Consider the following 22,321-nt stretch of genomic DNA (forward strand, 5'->3'; position numbering starts at 1 on the left):
ACGCACGACCTAGAGTTAGCAGCTGTGATCTTTGCCTTGAAGATCTGGAGGCACTACCTTTATGGTGAGAAGTTCGAGGTGTTCTCGGACCACAAAAGTTTGAAGTATCTGTTTACACAGAGAGACTTGAATTTGAGGCAGAGGAGATGGATGGAGTTCATCGAGGATTATGATTTTGAGTTGCATTATCATCCGGGAAAGGCAAATGTTGTGGCCGATGCCCTTAGTAGGAAGTCCATTAGTGATGTAGCTTGTATAGCCATCCGGGAATGGGAGATGTTGGGAGCACTTGGCGAGTTTGATTTGCTATTGGGCGAATCTGTCGAGGTTGCGGCCTTGTTTTCTGTTGTTGCGCAGCCTACGTTGGTGACTAGAGTGTTAGAGGCACAGAGGGGTGACCTTGAGGTAGAATCCCTCCGAGAGAAGATCTCCAGTGGGAAGGTTGAGAAGGGTTTGACGGTGTATCCCGACCTGAGTGTGAGATACCGAGACCGTCTGTTTGTACCGGAGTCTTGCCGAGTGGAGGTACTCCGAGAGTTTCACCATTCGCGCCTTGCGGTGCATCCGGGAGGTACTAAGATGTATCAGGATTTGGGTCGCCAGTTTTGGTGGCGGGGTATGAAGAGAGATGTGGCTGTTTTCGTATCGAAGTGCCTTACTTGCCAGCAAGTGAAGGCCGAGCATCAGAGGCCAGCGGGTTTGTTGCAACCCTTGCCTATTGCCGAGTGGAAGTGGGAGCATGTCACTATGGACTTCGTTGTAGGTCTTCCGAGGACTCAGTGGGGTAGTGATGCTATTTGGGTGGTTGTAGACCGGTTGACTAAGTCGGCGCACTTTATTCCTATGCGCGTGAGAGATTCGGTGGATCATCTTGCCGACTTGTATATTCGGGACGTAGTGAGATTGCACGGGGTCCCAGTGACGATCGTCTCAGATAGAGATCCTCGTTTTACCGCCAGGTTGTGGCAGAGTTTGCAGAGTGCCTTGGGCACTAAGTTGACCTTTAGTACGGCCTATCATCCTCAGACTGACGGGCAGTCCGAGCGTACTATCCAGATCCTCGAGGATATGCTTCGGGGTTGTGTCCTGGACTTCAGTGGGACGTGGGAGAGGCACTTGCCATTGGTAGAGTTTGCCTACAATAACAGTTTTCAGTCTAGTATCGGTATGGCACCGTTCGAGGCCTTGTATGGCCGACCGTGTAGGTCTCCAGTTTGTTGGGCCGAGGTGGGTGATGCACCTCTGTTGGGTCCGGAGTTGGTTAGGGAGACGACGGAAAAGGTTGAGCTTATCCGTAGGAGGCTTGTTACAGCCCAGAGTCGTCAGAAATCTTATGCTGACCGTAGGAGGAGGCTTTTGGCGTTTGAGGTAGGTGATCATGTCTTTCTGAAGATATCACCTAGGCGAGGCTTGATGAGATTTGGGAAGAGTGGGAAGTTATCCCCTCGGTTTATTGGTCCTTTTGAGATCCTCGAGAGGATTGGCGAGGTTGCTTATCGACTAGCCTTACCGCCGCAGTTGTCCGGAGTACATGACGTGTTCCATGTGAGTATGCTTCGGAAGTATGAGCCAGATCCATCACATGTGTTGGATTGGACCGATTTAGAGGTAGATGAGGATGCCTCATATGAGGAGAGACCGGTTCGGGTCTTGGATAGGCGGGATCAGGTCCTGCGTGGCAAGACCATTCCTTTGGTGAAAGTCTTGTGGAAACATCACGGAGTGGAGGAAGCCACTTGGGAACGTGAGTTGGAAGTCCACGAAAAATATCCGGACTTGTTTGTTGATGTGTAATCTTGTAGTTAAATTTTGAACTATTGTTGAACTTAAGAGCTTTTACATATGTCTTAAGTTGTGAAACATTGAAAATGTTTTGGTTATTGGAAGTATGTTTTGGAACTTGCCTCATATGGAAGTTGAATGTAACATTATATATGTGGAATATATTGTTGAAATTGGAAAGATAGTGCATAATGTTGATGCATGTTGAAAGTACATATGTTGTTTACATATTGTGAAATGTCTCTTGTTAGAGGGATGGGATGACCGGTAATGGGTCGAATTGTTGAATGTTAAAATGTGTAACATCATCTAAAATGGAAGAAAATCTGTTTTGAAAACTTGTGCTTAATTTCGGGGACGAAATTCTTTAAGGAGGGGAGGTTATAGCGATCCCGGGTTTACCCTTGTTGTACAGTGATCCGGACATGTGTCCGTGGATGTTGGTAGTTGTTTATTATTTTGTTCACATCCTTTTTACTTCATAATTGAGTTATAGGATGTGTTGGGCAAGTTTGTTACAAGTTGGTTGAGTTTAGAAACCAAAACTAGTTGCCCAGATTTTTGGCCTGTACGCTCGAGCGGGGGCTTTGGGAGCTCGAGCGGAGAATACACCCATCCAGTATTTCCTGTGCAGTGTTGTACGCTCGAGCGTGGAATTGGCCGCTCGAGCGTGGTTGTGTGAGTGCCGCTCGAGCGGGGAGTTGGGAGCTCGAGCGGAGGCCTGGTTCTGTGAAAGTGCTGGGAGAGTGCATTCGGCGCTCGAGCGGGAGCTTTGACGCTCGAGCGGAAGTCTGTGAGTGACGCTCGAGCGGGGTGTTTTACGCTCGAGCGGGAGACTGGGTTTAAGTCTCGAAGTTGTGACTCTTCAAATCACTTTTTCACTTTTTCTTCTCTCTCCTACTTTTCCAAAAACACCATTGTTGAGCCTCTCACTCTACACTCTACCTTCTCTCTAGGTTTTGATCTAGTAGGAGTGATTTGCTCACCTTTGGCCTTTACAAAAAAGTTGTTGATCGTCGAGGGCTACATTTTAATCTGAAAATTTCAGGATTTGGAGCACGTTGGGTTTTGTCATCTTCTCCTTTGGGGCTCCGAATTTGAGGTAGGGATATCCTACTCCTCTCTATGGGTTTTGTCTCTAAATTTTGGTATTTTGAGATGTTGGGCTTGGTTTGGTAATTTTGTGAAAGTTTGGGGCTTTTGTGTAATTTTACAAAAGTTGGGGGTTTTATTCATAATAAACCTAGAAGCATGTTTGGAATAGAGAAATGGACTTATTGTTGAATCATTGATGAAAATGGGACCTAAGGGTTGAAATGGTAATTATGGAAGATGGCCTAATTACATTGTTTAATTAATTGGGATAATTAATTGGGAGAAATGAGGAAATGAAATGTTGATTGAATATCCATTTGTGCATTTATTTTCTGTATAGAAATAACTGCTTGGGCTATCGGTGGAGGATAGTCGTGCTTGTTGTAGACAATGCATGATGATTAGGCAAATTGAAACTAATCAATGGAATGTGTCATGGAACTTGACGACTGATAGAATACATTAACTGTATGTATTGAGTGATTGTATATAGAACCAATGTGTTTGTATACGTTATGTGTAGAGGAGGAGATAGGGGATGTACTCCGCGGTTTAGGGGAAGATAGGGGATGTACCTCTAAACCGGATAGTGTTGGGAGAAGATAGGGGATGAACTCCGTAGATACAGCTCATATGCTTGTCTAGAGAAGTGAAGATAGAGCTCATATGCTTATCTTGTGAAATGTGGATACAGCTTATATGCTTATCTGTAAATGTGGGATATTGTTGTTATACATATCTGTTGGGAATGTGGATATAGCTAATATGCTTATCTGTGAATGTGGGATATTGTTGTTATACATATCTGTTGGAATGATGATAGAGCTAACATGCTTATCTGTTGAAATGGGGAAAATAAAAAGTAACTTAGACTCATAAGTCGTATGACATAAATATGTGATTTATGTGAATGTATCTGTGTTAGCCATCTATCAATTGCTAATGTTTTAGTCATTGTCCATGGTTGGTTTAGTGTATTTCTACTGGGCTGTGGCTCACCCTATATGGGAATATCATTTTCATGTACAGGTAGCATGCCACCTCCAAGGACATAGCTTGGGAGGCTAGCAGCGGACATACTTTTGTCGTTTTACTTTTGATGTATTACATGTAACTTCAAGCCAAGGGCTTAATGTGTAACGAGTTAGTACTCTTTTGTTGTAACCAAGTGTTGACTTGGAAAGCTGTAAGCCCGTAGGGCATTTTGTATTGACGTTAACATGTAATACTTATGAAACGAGACTCTAATGAATAAAAGAATGTGGTTAGTTTATATGTCAATGCATGTCTTAGTTGATGGGTTTAATGTTATTATTTTGAGGGCGTTACAATGTGGCTCAATCTTAGCCATTGATTTTTTATGTATTGTACATTTTTTAACAAAATGCACTATAGATTTCAAAATATGATCATATGACCAAGATTGCATGTTTAGACAAACAGACTACAAGGTTTTTAAAGACCTTAGACTAACAAAACGATGTCTTATCTAACTTTTGAAAAGTCGGGGCTTTCGACAATAAGAATTTTTTGAAATTTTAGTGTGTGCCTTATACTACAGCCTAAGTGGCCTTATAATTGAGTATATGTAGCTGAACAAAAACAAGGAATTAATAATAGATATTGCTGGATTAAATTTAAGCAAAAATATAGGAAATTTTTTTTGATAGAATTTAGATGTTGTGATGATCTATCTGGTTGACAAGATTACAGCATCTTGAAAAGACTATTGTAGATTGGACTTAAAAAATTAGACCAAGTGGGAAAAATATATATATATATATATATTCACCTTCCTCATTTTGTCTTGATTGATTCATTACAAAAATAATTGTACCTTTCAAAATCCGTGGAGAGATCAAACTATTGCAGGCTGCTGGAAAAATAAACTTCTGGGAAACATCATAAGCCCTAAATCGATCCACTTGTTGGTTGGATGAATTAATTAATTTATGCATTTAGCTCAAATGTTAATCGAGATTAAGTTAATTGCTTAGTGAAGAAACAAATAGTGCAATTTGGTTGAATGCATGAATTCTTGACATTGGATTTGTGCAGTCACAAAACAATACCCCCCCAAAAAAAATGAAGAAAAACAAAGGATATATAAGGGATTCTAAATGAATTTAGACTACACATTATTTTTTCTGTGCTTTATTTGTGTGAATAAGACACAGAAAGTAATTAGCTTTGAAAAATGCAAAACCATTGAAATTTTATGTTGGCAAAAATGGTTTAAAGACAAATTGGTAGTAATATGCATACATGGATGCAAACATACAAAAGGATGTATGCACTTAGATACGCAAACATGAAAAATGCTTTAAAAGTTCAAGTTCGGCCTGTGTACCAAGTAAAATGAATAATAATAAAAAATCCACAACTAAAATGGTTTTCGATTAACCAAAAAGAAAACAATAACAACAATATCACAGATTCAGCTGCTGCTCATGAAGAACAAAACTATTAAAGCATTTTTACATAAACAGAATTTAATCCTATTCTGTTTTTTAAGATATCCTGATACGAGAACATTTTGCACAAGGCATTTTGAAATGGAAACATAGAATTGGTTCTTCAGCTATCCAAATTTGGTTTATAAGACTCAACTATATTATCTACTGAAATTGATTACATAATTTGTTCTGAGTGTACAGTTGCAAGAAAAATGCTCCTGATAGAATGCAACCCAGCTACAGCATCACTGATGTTCATCCTTTCCTTCGGCAGCTCTGCAGAACAAGTAACTCCAATTTGCAAAATCGAAATCAAGAACTCCTGGGTTTTTACTCTGATATCCAGAGTTTTTTCTTCTACTCCCCAAAGAAGCATTGGATCTGCAACTTCTACCACTCGATAAGGAAAAGCCATTTTAACGAAGTTATGAAGGTTCAGACTATCTTTGAACATATCATCAGTGGGTCTCTTTCCCGTGAACATTTCTAACAAGAGAATCCCATAACTATACACATCTCCCTTTGTTGTCACCTCAATTCCCATACCATACTCTGCAATAAACACATCATGCATTGAATTGTAGCTGTAATTGGAAAATCTTGTTTCTTCATAAGCACATAACCATTGACATGAGAATCTTGAAATGATATTGATCAAAATGGAAATAAAGTGAACAGACCCGCAAGCCTTCTAACAAAGCCCAACCTTGAGGGATAACAATCAATTAAATTATCAAAACACTCAAATCTTTTCTATACGTCAGTTGTTTCATTAGAAAAGGGCATCAATGATTTCAATAAGTTAATACCAATCTAAATTCTTATGAAAAGATAAATAAATAAATTTAAAAACAAGTAGATAAAGGAGGGCAGGAAAAAAAACTTCTTACGACTCATTTATGTTAATATGTTTGTCAAGTATCTTGGCATGCCAGTCTTTGAGGCCAATTATAACAAAATCCACTGATACACATATTATTCACAGAAGAGTGATTTTCGAGTTTTCAGATGTTTCATATTGAAACATGGTCTAGTGAGAAAATGGTAAAATAAAGTAGGGTGAAACTCCTACCAGAACTACATATCTTTATTGTAAGGTCCTAAAAAAATATATATGGTTTTGGCATTTGGAAATTGGGCTGGCAATCGTAATTTCGTGTTACAGTATGTCACCCCTAATCATTCTAACTCAGATTGTCTGTGAAAAAGGCAGAATAAAAGAAACTACAAATTTTGCCTCAGAAGGTTTGGTTATTAAGCTATCTGTGTGAGCATATGGTTGTGTTTCCTGCGTGAATGCAATTTGCAAATGAAAGAATCCTTCAAAGAATGTAGAAGAAAATATAGAAATATAATTAATGAAGCGGATCAACATAATATTTACCTGGAGCAGTGTATCCAATAGTTCCTCTAACTCCTGTTGAGCTTCCTTGCTTTGCATTGAAGTTATGGTTGGCTTCTTGCATGAATCTTGCTAACCCAAAGTCGCCTACATGACCAATCATGTCCTCATTCAGAAGAATATTGCTTGGCTTCAGATCACAGTGGATTATTGGTGATTGGCAATCATGGTGAAGATAATCCAATGCACACGCAACATCAATAGAAATGTTCAATCGCTGATGAAGATCTAGTTTCTTTGGTTCATTGTGCAACAAATCCAGTCCCATGACTGGATGCAACCAGTCCTCCAGACTTCCATTTACCATGAAATCATAAACCAGGGCCTTAAAATCATTACCTTGATAATCAACACCTGAACATACGGTCAGTATCTTAACAAGGTTGCGATGTTTAATGTTCCTCAACGCCTTACACTCGGCTAAGAAACTTTTGGAAGCCCCATGACGCTGGAGGTTGAGTACCTTCACGGCAACAATTGTTCCATCATGTTCAAGAATTCCTCTATACACGGACCCAAAACTACCAACACCAATCAAATTTCCTGAAGAGAATCCATCAGTAGCTTTGAGAAGAGTTTGATAAGATACTTTCATGAGTGATTCTTTTAGTGAAATGGAAGAAAGATCTTTTTCTGTCTTTCTATACCAACAAATATATAGAATCCACAACACAAAAAATACCCCTAAAAGCCCACTACATATAGAAATTGCCAATTTTGAAGCAAGAGTCAATCTCCTCTTTTTGGACCATATGAAGTTGCACAAGGACAGCTGTAATTCAGGTACACCTCCACAAAGCTTGCTATTCCCGTTGACTGAAATTTCACTTGCATTTGCAAATATACCTTTTGTTGGCACTGCACCCTCAAAATCATTGTATGACAAGTTCAAATTCTGCAAAAAATTAAATGCCACAAAATATTCTGGAATCCGCCCCGACAAATTATTGCGAGAGAGATCTATGAATTGAATACCTCTCAAAGAAGCCAAAGTAGAAGGAATGGTTCCTTGAAAAAAGTTACCATCCATATATAGTGTTTCTAACATTACACAGCTGCCAAGAGTGCCGGGAATTTCACCAGATAACATGTTGTTGGAAACACTCAAGTAACCAAGGTTCTTCAAATTTTCAACTTCCACTGGAAGAGAACTTGTCAAATAGTTTTCAGATAGGTCCAAATGTGATAGTGAAGAAAGACCAATAACTAGTTGAGGTATTGGCCCACTAAGCTTGTTATGTGCTAGGCTCAATGACAACAAATTTTTGCAGCCGCCCAAACTTGGAGGGATGCAGCCATGAAGACTGTTTTGACTCAAATCAAGTGTAATTAGTGAACTTAAATTTCCTAGAGAGGATGGGATATTTCCCAAGAATTCATTTTCTGACCAGTCCAAATCACGTAGGTTCTGAAGCTTTCCAATATCAAATGGTAAATTACCTGTAAAGTGATTACCAACAAGCCATATCATATCCAAGTTGATGAGATTTCTTATCCCATATGGAATGCTACCTGATATTTGATTATAACCAAGTAGTATTCTTCTATGCTCAGTGGACAGGTTGCCAATGGTTTCAGTCAACATTCCTCCAAAGTTGTTACTGGCAAGACTAAGTAGCACTAAACCAGTGGCATTGTTCAAAGATGGCAGGAAGCCCAAATCAACGTTTTGACCTCTCCCAAGATGATTTGTTTCGATTGACAACCGATGAAGTTTATGCAGCTTCTCCATAGTTGGTACTCCTCCAATAAGGTCATTTTCTGCTGTATTAAAATAAAATAGATTCGAGGCATTGGAAATTGAAATGGGAATGGATCCAGTAAACTGATTACGGGCAATACTAAGAATCTCAAGATTTGGAAGAACATTTCCTATTTTAGTAGGAAGACTCCCTCTGATATGGTTCACTGAAACATCAAAAACCCTAATACCGGAGAGATTGAAGATTGATGCCGGAATGGTCCCAGACAAATTAGTGACACCAACAGCAATAATCTTAAGATTTGTCAATCTGCCAAAAGCATCAGGAATACTTCCTTGGAAATTATTTTCTGCTGCAGAAAATTTCTGAAGATATGATAGATTTCCATAAGAAGAAGGAATACCTCCACTGCGTTCATTATGTGCAATATGTATAAACTGAAGTTTTTGCAAATAGGAGCCAAACTCAACAGGAAGTTGCTCCACCAGGTTGTTGTAAGCAACATCGAAGTCGATGAGCTTAGAGCAAACAGATAAATTGGCCGGGATTTCACCGCTGATTGAATTGTTGTTGACGTGCAAAACTTCTAGTCTTCTCAGGCGGCCAAGTTCTGGGGGAATTATTTGAACGAAGCTATTGTTTTGGAGGTGCAGAGCTCTGAGAAAGCTTAGGTTACCTATATATGGTGAAATGTTGCCTGACAATTTCAGGGACCGGAGATCCAACAGGACCACCCTCTGGTGGTGGCAGCGGCCGCATGTGACACCGTTCCATTGGCAGAAATGGATGGAATCATTCCAGGAGGTGAAAAGCTTGTAGGGATCATCAGTTATTTGGGATTTTAATGCAAGCAATGCAAGTTGATCTGTTTCATTGCTGCCATTGCCCAGAGCAAGAACAAAGAGAACAAATGACCAAGACCCAATTAAACTCACTTGCAATTGACAATCTAGGGACTTCATTGAGAGTCTACTAGACCCAATCAATCCAGGATTACAAAAAACTGTAACAACGAACTAGAATGAATTTAGTGGAATTTTTTTATATTAGAAAAAACTCTGCAAATTTATGTGGTAAAGTAAAATATAGTAATTGTGTTTTGATCATATCCTTCAATTATTTGATTTGATTCTCTTGTTTAAGATTTTAGACGAAGACCCAGTTCAACTCACGAAAGTCTTCAGAGATAAGTCTTCTAGGACTTTAGCGCTAATGACCATGTCTTTAAAAAAATTCATTCTCTCTCTGATCCACCAGAGTAAGAAAAATCAATAGAACCAAATTGTCTATTTTACACAAAACCTACATATTTTATTTCGGTCTGAAAATTTTAGATTTGTGCGAAAAAAACTCTTTTGAAAAATCTAGGCACATCCCATTTAACATGATTATTGATTTAAGCAATCCAATTAAAAATTAAGCAATCATGATCAATATAAATAAGAGAGTAAGAGAAAATCAATCCACAACACAAAATATTTTTTACATGGAAAATCATAATTGGAATCCACCAACTTGGGATAAAACAACCACAGACCCTCGGCCAGACGAATAATCCACTATGGAGGAAAGGTAGTACAAGAGATATCTTACAAAGGCCAATCCAGGCTACACGAGTCTACTCACCAACACACGTCTTTGTTCACTTTATAGGTACCTCCACGATCTCCACTCGATATTCGCCACGATTGTCGAATTGCCACGACGCCAATGATTTCAGAATCCACCAAAATCTACAACCTTATAATCCACTAAGAAGTTCACTTTTTGAAGAGGAGTGAAGAACTCATACAAAGCTTGATGATGAACTTGAAGTTCCTATGGCTAATGTATCATCAAGCAATTGAGAGTTATAACGAATCCCCACGACAAGTTCACTCTCAAAAATAAAACCCTCTTACAAAATAAACTCCCTACGGATTTTGCATTGTTGAGCTCTAGAGAGGTTTTAGAGAGATAGAAAATGCTCTAGGAGTGATACAAAATGATCTTGGAGAGGTGCCTTAACAAATGAGCAAAGGGTCCTTTAAATAGACTTGAGGCAGGACAAGTTCGTGGGCGTGGTAATGCGCTTCACAGGTTGCAGATAAACTTCTGGGAGCTGGACTTTCAGACTCTCCAAATCGCGGTCGCGAAGGTAAATGTCGCAGCCGCTGTATGCTTAATCATGGGCACCATTGGTATGGTTGCGGACTCTACCGTGTGAACCGGCAGCATTTGTGGACAAATTCCATGCTCACCTTGCGTTGACAACTTATTTACAAGTCTCCTCCTTTTGATTCTCCATGATATGAAAACATGACTTCATCAGACAAACAACCACCTTTGGATTTTGACCATCTATCCACTTTTTGAACGAAAACTTCAATTTTATTAGCTCAAGAAAGATAGTTTCAAATTGATTGTTTTTAACATGCATCAGCTCAAGATATTTGTTAACTTGTTCAAAAACTTTTTCCAACCAAAATCTCAAGTGATTATTTCAAGAAAGATCAAGATTCATTTTTGAGGCATGCTTTGAAAATTTTGTTCAACAAAATCTCAAATTGATTATGTCAATAATCAATTGACCACCAAGTCTTTGAGTGACTGAAATTGTCTTGAATTTCAATCTTGAGTATGAAACTTCCAGCCATTAAAAACAATTTAAAAGACCAAGAATAATGAGACCAAGAAGATAATGAACAAGAATTTGAACCAACAATTAAAATTAAGTTTTGTCGAGAACGGTATTGCCAAAACACAAAATCTTTTAGGACAAAAATCCTAACAATCCCCCCCCCCTTGGCAATGCCGGGACAAAACTTCATAAATCATTCCTATACAAAATTTTAAGATTCAAACAACAAATGAAACATAAATGATTAAATAGAAAAACACAATACTTTAGAACGAGATTGCAAACTAGCACTGTAATGCACACAATTAGGATTGAAAATCCTAACAATCTTCCCTTTTGGCAATTCTGTGACAAAACAGAAAATACACCCCTGCATAAAAAATATTTAGTATGCAAAACAAAACAATCTCTCCCCCTAAGCAAAATACTACCCCTAAAACACAAAACCTATTTTCACAAAAAAATTTCTCTCTCCCCTTAAATTCTAGATCAATTTTTTAATAAACAAAAAATACGCACGCAAGACTCAGAAAATTTTTATATCCATACTCAAAATTTTGAAAAATAGAGTTTTATCAAAACTGACAATGTTCAACTAGTGTAGAGAGACACTCACTTCAAAACTATTGGATAAAAGATACCCACAAATCTCATACCAAGGCAGTGTGTTGTGTGCATTGAGAACACCATGTTTAGCAAAGCCATGTAGAGATCAAATGAACATTTTGCAACAAAAATTAAGCCGCTCTTTTGGAAGTCAAACCTCAAGTTTTTCAAAGTACGATTTTTTTAGAGAGCATTTTTTCAAACTACCATAACCTCATTCCTTCTTTTTTATATGATTTCATCTTTTTCCTTTCATTTCAAAAATTCGAAGGAGGCTTTCACACTGCTAAAAGTGGTAGCTAAAACCAATAAATCATTAATTTTAACCTCTGAAAAATAGCAGCTATAACACACTCTTACATGTAGCTCTTTCCCCCGAGCATAGCACAAAAATAACAAAATATTTTTCTTGCCCATCTCTCATTATCAAACTTGCGAGTACTCAGTATCGGTCAATCCACAAGAGTTAACGCTCACAAATTAACACATTGTTCAGGATTTTTCATGAGCTATTAATAAACATTTAATCCTTCTAAAAATGTGTACAAAATGAGATCATGTTTTTCAATCCTCAAGTATTCAAAGTGATGCGAGAATTACACAAACCAAACATGTCATGCAATGTAAAACAAAGTTTTTCAAGGGGTGATGCTATGGTACATTTAGGTGTACCATACATTTAGTTATGAACTTATATGATTTTATATCATAACCTATACCATATTAGTCATAACTATCACCATATTAACTCATAACTTAGTTATATTCAATTATTTACTTATACCATATTACTTCATAACCAGGTCATTAAAAGTGACCTGCTAAACAGGTCACTTTTTATAGTTATGAGCTAAAATCATATTTCTTCATAACTATAATCAAATTGATCATAACTTAGCTATAACTACATCTCATAACCAACACCATTTTGTTCATAACTAATATCACATATTTCATAACCACATCTCATAACCAACACCATTTTAGTCATAACTAACATCACATATTTCATAATCATAATCACATATCTCATAACCAACACCACTTTGATCATAACAAATATCACATATCTCATAACTATTGATCACATATCTCATAACCACATCTCATAACCAATCCCTTTGAGTCATAACCAACATCACATATCTCATAACCACTAGTCACATATCTCATAACCAACACCTTTTTGTCATAACTAATATCACGTATCTCATAACCACTAATCACACATCTCATAACTACTACCCACATACATCATAACCATATCTCATAACCAATCCCTTTGAGTCATAACCAACATCACATATCTCATAACCACTAGTTACATATCTCGTAACCAACACCTTTTTGTCATGACCAATATCACATATTTCATAACCACTAATCACATATCTTATAATTAACACCTTTTTGCTCATAACCACATCACTTTGATCATAACCAACATCACATATCTCATAACTACTAGTCACATATCTAATAACCAACATCACATATCTCACAACCACTAGTCACATAACCAATATCTCATAACTCATAACCATTAATACATATAGCATAACCACACCCTTTGACACCACTTTGCTCATAACCATTACCCACATATTTCATAACCACTAACACATATAGCATAACCAAATACCCTTTGACACCACTTTACTCATAACCATTACCCACATATCTCATAACTACTAACACATATAGCATAACCAAATACCCTTTGACACCACTTTGCTCATAACCATTACTCACATATCTCATAACCACTCATAACTATTACCCACATATCTCATAACCACTAACACATGTAGCATAACCAAATACCCTTTGACACCACTTTGCTCATAACCATTACCCACATATCTCATAACCACTCATAACCATTACCCACATATCTCATAACCACTAACACATATAGTATAACCAAACACCCTTTGACACCACTTTACTCATAACCATTACCCACATATCTCATAACCACTCATAACCATTACCCACATATCTCATAACCACTAACATATATAGCATAACCAAACACCCTTTGACACCACTTTGCTCATAACCATTACCCACATATCTCATAACCACTCATAACCATTATCCACATATCTCATAACCACTAGCACATATACCATAACCAAACATCCTTTGGCACCACTTTACTCATAACCATTACCCACATATCTCATAACCACTAACACATATAGCATAACCAAACACCTTTTGACACCACTTTGCTCATAACTATTACCCACATATCTCACAACCACTCATAACCATTACCCACATATTTCATAACCACTAACACATATAGCATAACCAAACACCTTTTGACACCACTTTGCTCATAACTATTACCCACATATCTCATAACCACTAACACGTATAACATAACCAAATACCCTTTGACACCACTTTGCTCGTAACCATTAGCCACATATCTCATAACCACTAACACATATAGCATAACCAAACACCATTTGACACCACTTTGCTTATAGCCATTACCCACATATCTCATAACCACTAACACATATAGCATAACCAAACACCCTTTGACACCACTTTACTCATAACCATTACCCACATATCTCATAACCAACATCACATATATCATAACTACTAATCACATATCTCATAACCAAACATCCTTTGACTTATAACTATACCACTCTGCTCATAACCAAAATCACATATCTCGTAATCACTAATCATATATCTCATTACCTTTACCCACATATATTATAACCACATCTCATAACTAGCACCCTTTGTTTCATAATCAATATCACATATATCATAACTAGTAATCATATATCTCAGAACCACTACCCGCATATAGGGGTATAAATTTAGCCCATGAGCTCGCGGCACACCCCAAGTCCGCTCGTGCCCTGGGTAGGCCTAACTAGGCTTGAGTCTAAACCCAACCTAAGACCCTGAGCTATGTGTTCTAGAGCCCGACCCGACCCGGGTGTGTTATGGAGTGTGACCCATCCCGTGAGATCGCCCGAAATTTTCTTTCCCATCTAGCTCGACCTGACCCCAATGGCTCCTTGCCCCCATTGTCAGTGCAATGGTCAAAAATTTAAATCAAAACAATTTGAAAGAGTCATATAACCGTTAATTCCACCAACAATCAATTTTATTTTTTTTTATTTTTATATATATAAATTAACTCCTTCCTCCCAAGTCCTATAAATACCACCCCTCTCACATTTTATTTCTCACAACAAATTTGTCTCTCAAACTCTCATTCTCTCTAAACTTTCATACATATACAAATCTTTGGCCGTAGTTATGATTTTATCAATTTGTACATATCTTATAGAACTGTTGAAAATGAATATTACGATTTTGTTGTACTGTTTTGCTATCTCAGCTCTCTTCATCTATCAAACATCTCTCTCATTCCTTACTGTCACTGTAGATATCTCCGATGCTCCTTATCGGAAACAACACCATATTTGACATTATTTTCACAGACGACAAGTCCGTTCAGTCTCTCTTACTCATATTCCCTTTCCTTTCGCTCTATTGGTTAATTTTCTCTAACTCTCATTTTCTGTTCCATGGCTATAAGTCGTGGATTAAATTATTTGATTATTGTCATTACATTCTGTGTTTATCTGTATCATTAGAGATCCCGATTGGTGATTAAATTATTTAAAAAATTTAGATGTTTTTGTTACACCAATTAGTGGATAGTTACATAATTTTTGGTTAATGTTATGAAATTTTGGAAATTAGTTACGACATTTGTGATTTTCTAGAAATTTAAACAATTTCGTTACGCCAATTAGTGATGCAGTTATGTATTTTCTATTTTATATCACAAAACTTTGTGACTTGATTACAATATTATGGTATGTTTGGTAACTATTCTGTTTTTAGTTTTCAGTTTATATTTATAAAAATTTTAAAAGCTGTAAAAGGCCTGTCACCTTTCTTTATCCTTTTCATTGCTGTAAAAGGCCAAGACCCTAGATTGAGAAGGGTGTACCAACTGAACTCTTCAAGATGAAAAAAATAAAATTCTCGAATCATAGAACATCGATGATAAAAGTAAACAAGAGGTCGACAATAACAAGGCATGCTGCCAATTAGTTCCAATTGACGTTTTGGTGGCAAATGCTACTGTGCAAAGAATTGTCAGAGCTAAAATGATGGTTTGGCCATTTTCAAGAGAATATTTTATGGGAAAAGACGATTGAATAATGGCATTCAATTTTCTATATGCACTTGCTGTTGCGCATTTGCTTCGAAAATGAGCAAAAACACTAAACAAAATGGCTTCATAGCCTTTGCTAGAAATTTATACAAAATAAATATCCATCAAAATACTAACAGATTTAAGTCCATACAACAAAACAAATATCCATCAACCATCGTTTAAGAGTATTTATACAAAATACTAACAAATTTAAGTCCTCAAATTTTTTTTTTAAAAAAAATCTTAGTTTAGCTCCAATATCACCTGCTCGATCATAGCAACTATTACCCATAGCAACACCTGCAAAAACAAATTAAATTGTCGTTAAGGTTTGTTCACTTGAAATTTATGATTCAAATCATAACAAATTGAATTTTGATATATTGGTCATTACACACTCTTTTGTCATTTTGTTTTCGTAAATTATTTATTTTCATAATCAAGTTGTAAACATCATAATTAGTTATGACATCAAAATGTTCTAGCTAAAATCTATCTTGGCATATCAAGAAATTAGAATTAAGCAGCCACATAAAATTTTCAAAGCAAATGTAAGCAAAATAAACATAATTTGAACTGAAAAGATGCCATAAAAGTAATCACCTAGAGACGTATCCGCATCAATGAACGCTGAATTTTGGACGACTTGTGCATCGCAACTACGCAAGTCATTAACATCCTTGCTCAACTGCACTGGAGACGTATCCACATTAGTGACAAAAAGTCGTCTCTTCACAGGGTGGGTCTTACATGGCCTAATGTTATTCCTGGGATGCTTCGGTGTAAAAGGGGTGGGAGTACCAATTGGATCATAATCATCCTATTCCTCAAACAAATTGCTACCCACTTGTCCCGTTTTATGATCGTTTTGGGGGTAAGTTCTCCTTGTGTGGCCGACGACCCTACATTGTCAAGTAAATCACCAATCATTAAAGAGAACAAAAATGTCAACACTACCTCACAATAACAAAATTAAGACACAAAGCACAATATAATGTATACCTGCAACACTGGCATCGCCTTGGCTTTCGAGGTTTAGCCATGTAGGATCCCCTAGTATTCCCCTTCGTGTTCACTACTTTCGAATCCCCAACCCCAAATGGCGGCAGTGAACTTTTTCCTTCATCAACATTAGTTCCCTTGGCCATGCAAAGCTGCTTCATCCGACATGTCATAGTGAAAAATGCATTCCTAGCCTCTTCAAATCCTTTAGATGTTTGTGAGGCATAGTAACACATTTCAGTAAAAGAAGAGCAAAGTACCCCAAAACGCGTCTCCTGTGTGAGAGTGCTAGAGAATTGGGCTTGGCAATGTTGTTCACCAACCTTTCTTGCTTGCTTTGTCCAACGATACATCACACAACTTGGGAGAATTTCAGTCATGTGTTCGCATTTCATCACAGAAATCATGTGGCTGCAAGGAAGTCCAAAGAACTCAAACTTTTTGCAACTACATTTCATTATGCTAGTTGTGGGATGGTATGACACTTCCCATGTGGAACCAAATTCAATGTACTTTGAAAATTTGTATATGCGATGATCGAACTCCTCTTTCCTTCCATCAAAAATCAACAATGCTTCCTCAATTATTTCATTACGGAACATTAAGAACAAACGTCTGGTAAAGATGGTTGCTGCATGTTTCTCTAGAGGCTGAAGTGTTGTGGTAAGACAAGGATCACTGTTGTCAGTTTTTGCCTCGGCATCCGCTTCTTTGTTCCGTAATCGATAAAGGGCCATGTCAAAACATCTAACAAATTCGAATAGTTTCAGTTTTCATTTGAGGCACTCATTGAAAAAAGCATGCATACCCCCACAACGCTGACTGCTCTTCATTCCAGCAAAAAAATGACCACGCAAATATGACTGAGCCCACATGCCTTTGTTGTTGTAGGTGTCTGATACCCACTTGTTATTTTGAAGGCCATATTTTCTGACCATCTTACTCCAAGCTTCCTCAAATACAACCTCATTCGCATCAAGATCCATGAGATGCTTGAAATGTCCTTCAAATCCATCGACTCGAACATTTCGCTTGGCATTTCTGTGCATATGCCAATTACATAGACGATGCTTGGCATTTGGAAAGACTTTTTGTATTGCCTCACGCATGGCCATATCCCCATCTATCAACACCGACACCGGTCTTTTGTTATCCATGGTTTCTAACAACTTCTGCAAAACCCATGTGTATGTTGCAATTGTCTCATCAACAAGCAAGTTGCATGCAAATATGGTGGTTTCAAAATGGTTATTGACCCCGACGAAAATAACAAAAGGTTTGTTATATGCATTGGTTTTATAAGTCGTATTAAAGACCAACACGTCACCAAATGCAGCATAGTCTAGGCGAGACCTTGAATCTGCCCAAAACAATTTGCCAAGCCGGTTCTCTTGATCCTTGTCATACTTGTAAAAGAAGTAAGGGTTAGCATCAGCTTTTGCACATAAGTAAGCCAAAGCACACTCCGCGTCACCATCCTTCATTTCTATTTTGCACTCGGTTTGAATATAATTGTGCAAATCCTTGTGAATAAAGCCCACATTCGCGAAAGACCCAGATTGTTGATTACGCGGTGTCCGTGTTATTTGGTGTTGTATTACGTTTTTGGAATAGGTGTTGGTCACCTGCCACAACCCGTGTGTTAGAGGTTTGGAGTATGGCTCGCCACGTGGCATGCTCAGGGTGTTTGTTGGGTGCCACAACATTGGTAAGTACACTAAGGCTTGTTGTACTTTTTGCATTGAACTGAAACAACCCATTTAAAATGAATGACCCCAATGTGGCACCACACACACTAATTTAAACACATGAACCCAATGAAAACATTGAATACGAATGTGCCCAACACAGACAAATGACCTCGGTGTGGCACACCATACAATTGAACTGACATATGTACTCAACATAGCTATCCTAACACACAATCACCAAAAACAAACCATGCCTTCAGAATTCCAAGAATGTCGACAGCGGAATTCCGATTCTCCGTCAGTCCGGCACACAAAGCACCTCCCACACACCCCGTCACAACAATCACAAAACCCTAACGTAATGGAGGAAACATCTTCTACTACAATTTTTGACTTGCCAAATATGCACAACTAATCCCACCAAAAACATCCTAATAGAAAAGGAAGGGTATAATTGACCACTAAATGTTACCAAATAAGAGAAATAGGATCAAACGGGAAGATATTTCCCCACTAATAGGACTAAGGAAAATGACTTAGACCCCCAGCTAGGGGTGCTGGGGGTCGTCCCTGATTGGTGGAAAAATAGTTTTTTTTTTTTGGATTTCAGCCAACCACACGCTGCCACGTCACTGGGGGTGCCACTGGGGGTCGAAAGCAATGCCCATAGGACTAATTAGAACAACAGATGCAACGTTGGGACCAATTGGTGCAACTGTCTATTGGATGGGATTTATTGGTAAATATCCCAAAAATTTAATTGAAAAAAATATCCCAACAGTTCTATAACATATGTACAAATTGATAAAATCATAACTACGGCCAAAGGTTTGTATATGTATGACATACTAATGCGAAAGAGCCAGAGTTTTGAGATAAATGTATTTACTAGATAAAGAAATGTCACCAAAATGAATAGTGCTAAAATAGACAAAGAAAATAGTGACGAGTTCAAGGATCTATTGCAGAGACACAAGAGTATAGAGAAGAAGAATCCAGTGAGGAAGAACTATCAACGATGGTCGTTCGATGATTCAGCGAAATAGAGAAGTCTGATTAAGAAATAGAGAGAGCTCAGGCACAACTAGGACAAATCAAGAGAAAGAAAATTGAGTGGAGAAAAAAATGAAGAAAAGTTGGGAAAAAAATTTAGGAGAAAAATTATTTAGTGCAACAAAATAAAATCACGTCATAGATAATTTTTATCAGCATATTTTTTATTAAAAATTAGTTAAATTATATATATATATGTCTATAAGTGTATATAGATATTTTAAAAAGTATATCGTTTGTATATTATTATTTCTATTATCTTTAATGAAGATACCATGACTAAAAATAAATCTAAAATAGAGATAGGTGATCAATTGCAATTGTCACTTAGGGATGACACTTCAAAATTAATTGAGAGAGTTGAGAGTTTAGAGAGAATGAGAATTTGAGAGACAGATTTGTTTGTGAGAAATAAAATGTGAGAGGGGTGGTATTTATAGGACTTGGGAGGGAGGAGTTAATTTATATATATATATATATATAATAAAATAAAATAAAAATTGATTGTTGGTGGAATTAACGGTTATATGATTCTTTCAAATTGTTTTGATTTAAATTTTTTACCATTGCACTGACAAAGGGGGTAAGGAACCATTGGGGTCGGGTCGAGCCAGATGGGGAAGAAAATTTCGGGACGAGCTCACGAGATGGGTCACACTCCATAACACACCAGGGTCGGGCCGGGCTCTAGAACACATATCTTAGGTTGGGTTTAGCCTCGAGCCTAGTTGGGCCTACCTAGGACACGAGTAGACTTGGGGTGTGCCGCGAGTTCGTGGGCCAAATTTACACCCCTATATGTGGGTAGTGGTTATGAGATATATGATTAGTGGTTATGATATATGTGATATTGATTATGAAACAAAGGGTGCTGGTTATGAGATGTGGTTATAACATATGTGGGTAAAGGTAATGAGATATATGATTAGTGATTATAAGATATGCGATTTTGGTTATGAGCAAAATGGTATAGTTACAAGTCAAAGGGTGTTTGGTTATGAGATATGTGATTAGTAGTTATGATATATGTGATGTTGGTTATGAGATATGTGGGTAATGGTTATGAGTAAAGTGGTGTCAAAGAGTGTTTGGTTATGCTATATGTGTTAGTGGTTATGAGATATGTGGGTAATGGTTATAAGCAAAGTGGTGTCAAAAGGTGTTTGATTATGCTATATGTGTTAGTGGTTATGAAATATGTGGGTAATGGTTATGAGCAAAGTGGTGTCAAAGGGTATTTGGTTATGCTATATGTGTTAGTGGTTATGAGATATGTGGGTATATGTGTTAGTGGTTATGAGATATGTGGATAATTGTTATGAGCAAAGTGATGTCAAAGGGTGTTTAGTTATGCTATATGTGTTAGTGGTTATGAGATATGTGGGTAATGATTATGAGCAAAGTGGTGTCAAAGGATGAGGTTATGCTATATGTATTAATGGTTATGAGTTATAAGATATTGGTTATGTAATTAGTGGTTATGAGATATGTGATGTTGGTTATTAGATATGTAACTAGTAGTTATGAGATATGTGATGTTGGTTATGATCAAAGTGGTGCGGTTATGAGTAAAAAGGTGTTAATTATAAGATATGTGATTAGTGGTTATGAGATATGTGATGTTGGTTATGACAAAAAGGTATTGGCTACGAGATATGTGACTAGTGGTTATGAGATATGTGATGTTGGTTATGACTCAAAGGGACTAGTTATGAGATGTGGTTATGATTTATGTGGGTAGTAGTTATGAGATATGTGATCAATGGTTATGCGATGTGTGATATTTGTTATGTTTAAAGTGGTGTTGGTTATGAGATATGTGATTATGATTATGAAATATGTGATATTAGTTATGAACAAAATGGTGTTGGTTATGAGATGTGGTTATAACTAAGTTATGATCAATTTGATTATAGTTATGAAAAAATATGATTTTAACTCATAACTATAAAAAGTGACCTGTTTAGCAGGTCACTTTTAATGATGTGGCTCAATCCTAGCCATTGATTTTTTATGTACCGTACATTTTTTGAACAAAATGTACTATAGACTTTCCCTTTCAAGAGTGAGTCTAGATAGAAAAATTCTTTTGACCAACGAATTTTTTTTAAATGATTTCCCAAAAACAATTCTAAGACAAGCAATCTATAGAAGAAACAAAATTCCGTTTGTGGAAGAAACTCTAGAACAAATAAAAGACTCACAATACAAGACACCAAAACATTATATATATATATATATATATCTTTTTCAAAGAACTCAAAAAATAAAAAATAAAAAATATTAACAACCCAGGAACACGAAACCCTTCATCCCAAATCATTTTTCCTAACTCAAACAACTCTATTTTTAACATGAGGCATTTTAACAGGGTTGGTTCAAAAAATTCTGGAAATCCTTTTGACACTTTGGATTTTTGTTGGGTAATAAGAGTTGTGCAAAAGTCTCAGAGGCGTTGAAAAACTTTCCGCCTTTACAATGTATGTGGCCATTAAGCAAATAACAATATGAAGATGACCTAATTTACCACAAAAATCATAACAAAAAACAGACTTGCCATCCTTTGGATATTTTGTAGCCGGCTTACCCCATTGAATGTTTCGCTTAAGCACATGTTGAGGCCTTTCCATCCCTACCATGATTAGCCTTATACAAATTCAAGCATTTAGGCCTAATGTGACAAACAGCTCCACAATGA

The 22,321-nt window shown here is 37.1% G+C and overlaps 3 protein-coding genes across 3 annotated transcripts; all 3 read right to left on the reverse strand.

The window, feature by feature from the left end:
* Positions 1-5,247: 5,247 nt before the first annotated feature.
* On the reverse strand, positions 5,248-9,527 carry LOC145793668 (uncharacterized). Its single transcript, XM_082876532.1, has 2 exons — positions 6,718-9,527; positions 5,248-5,885 (listed from the first exon to the last, which is right to left on the reverse strand). Exons 1-2 carry the CDS (start codon positions 9,398-9,400, stop codon positions 5,509-5,511), a joined length of 3,060 nt encoding a protein of 1,019 aa, XP_082732658.1. The 5' UTR covers positions 9,401-9,527; the 3' UTR covers positions 5,248-5,508.
* A 7,170-nt stretch (positions 9,528-16,697) lies between these two features.
* LOC145793032 (protein FAR1-RELATED SEQUENCE 9-like) lies at positions 16,698-17,616 on the reverse strand. Its single transcript, XM_082875437.1, has 2 exons — positions 16,880-17,616; positions 16,698-16,779 (listed from the first exon to the last, which is right to left on the reverse strand). The coding sequence occupies exons 1-2, from the start codon at positions 17,614-17,616 to the stop codon at positions 16,698-16,700; spliced, it is 819 nt and encodes a 272-aa protein (XP_082731563.1).
* Positions 17,617-17,652: 36 nt separating this feature from the next.
* LOC145793075 (protein FAR1-RELATED SEQUENCE 5-like) lies at positions 17,653-18,363 on the reverse strand. The gene has a single exon (XM_082875521.1). The coding sequence runs from the start codon at positions 18,361-18,363 to the stop codon at positions 17,653-17,655; it is 711 nt and encodes a 236-aa protein (XP_082731647.1).
* Positions 18,364-22,321: the final 3,958 nt, after the last annotated feature.

This window comes from Camellia sinensis, chromosome 1, assembly GCF_055761805.1.
Source record: "Camellia sinensis isolate YWXY chromosome 1, ASM5576180v1, whole genome shotgun sequence".
NCBI lineage: Eukaryota > Viridiplantae > Streptophyta > Magnoliopsida > Ericales > Theaceae > Camellia > Camellia sinensis.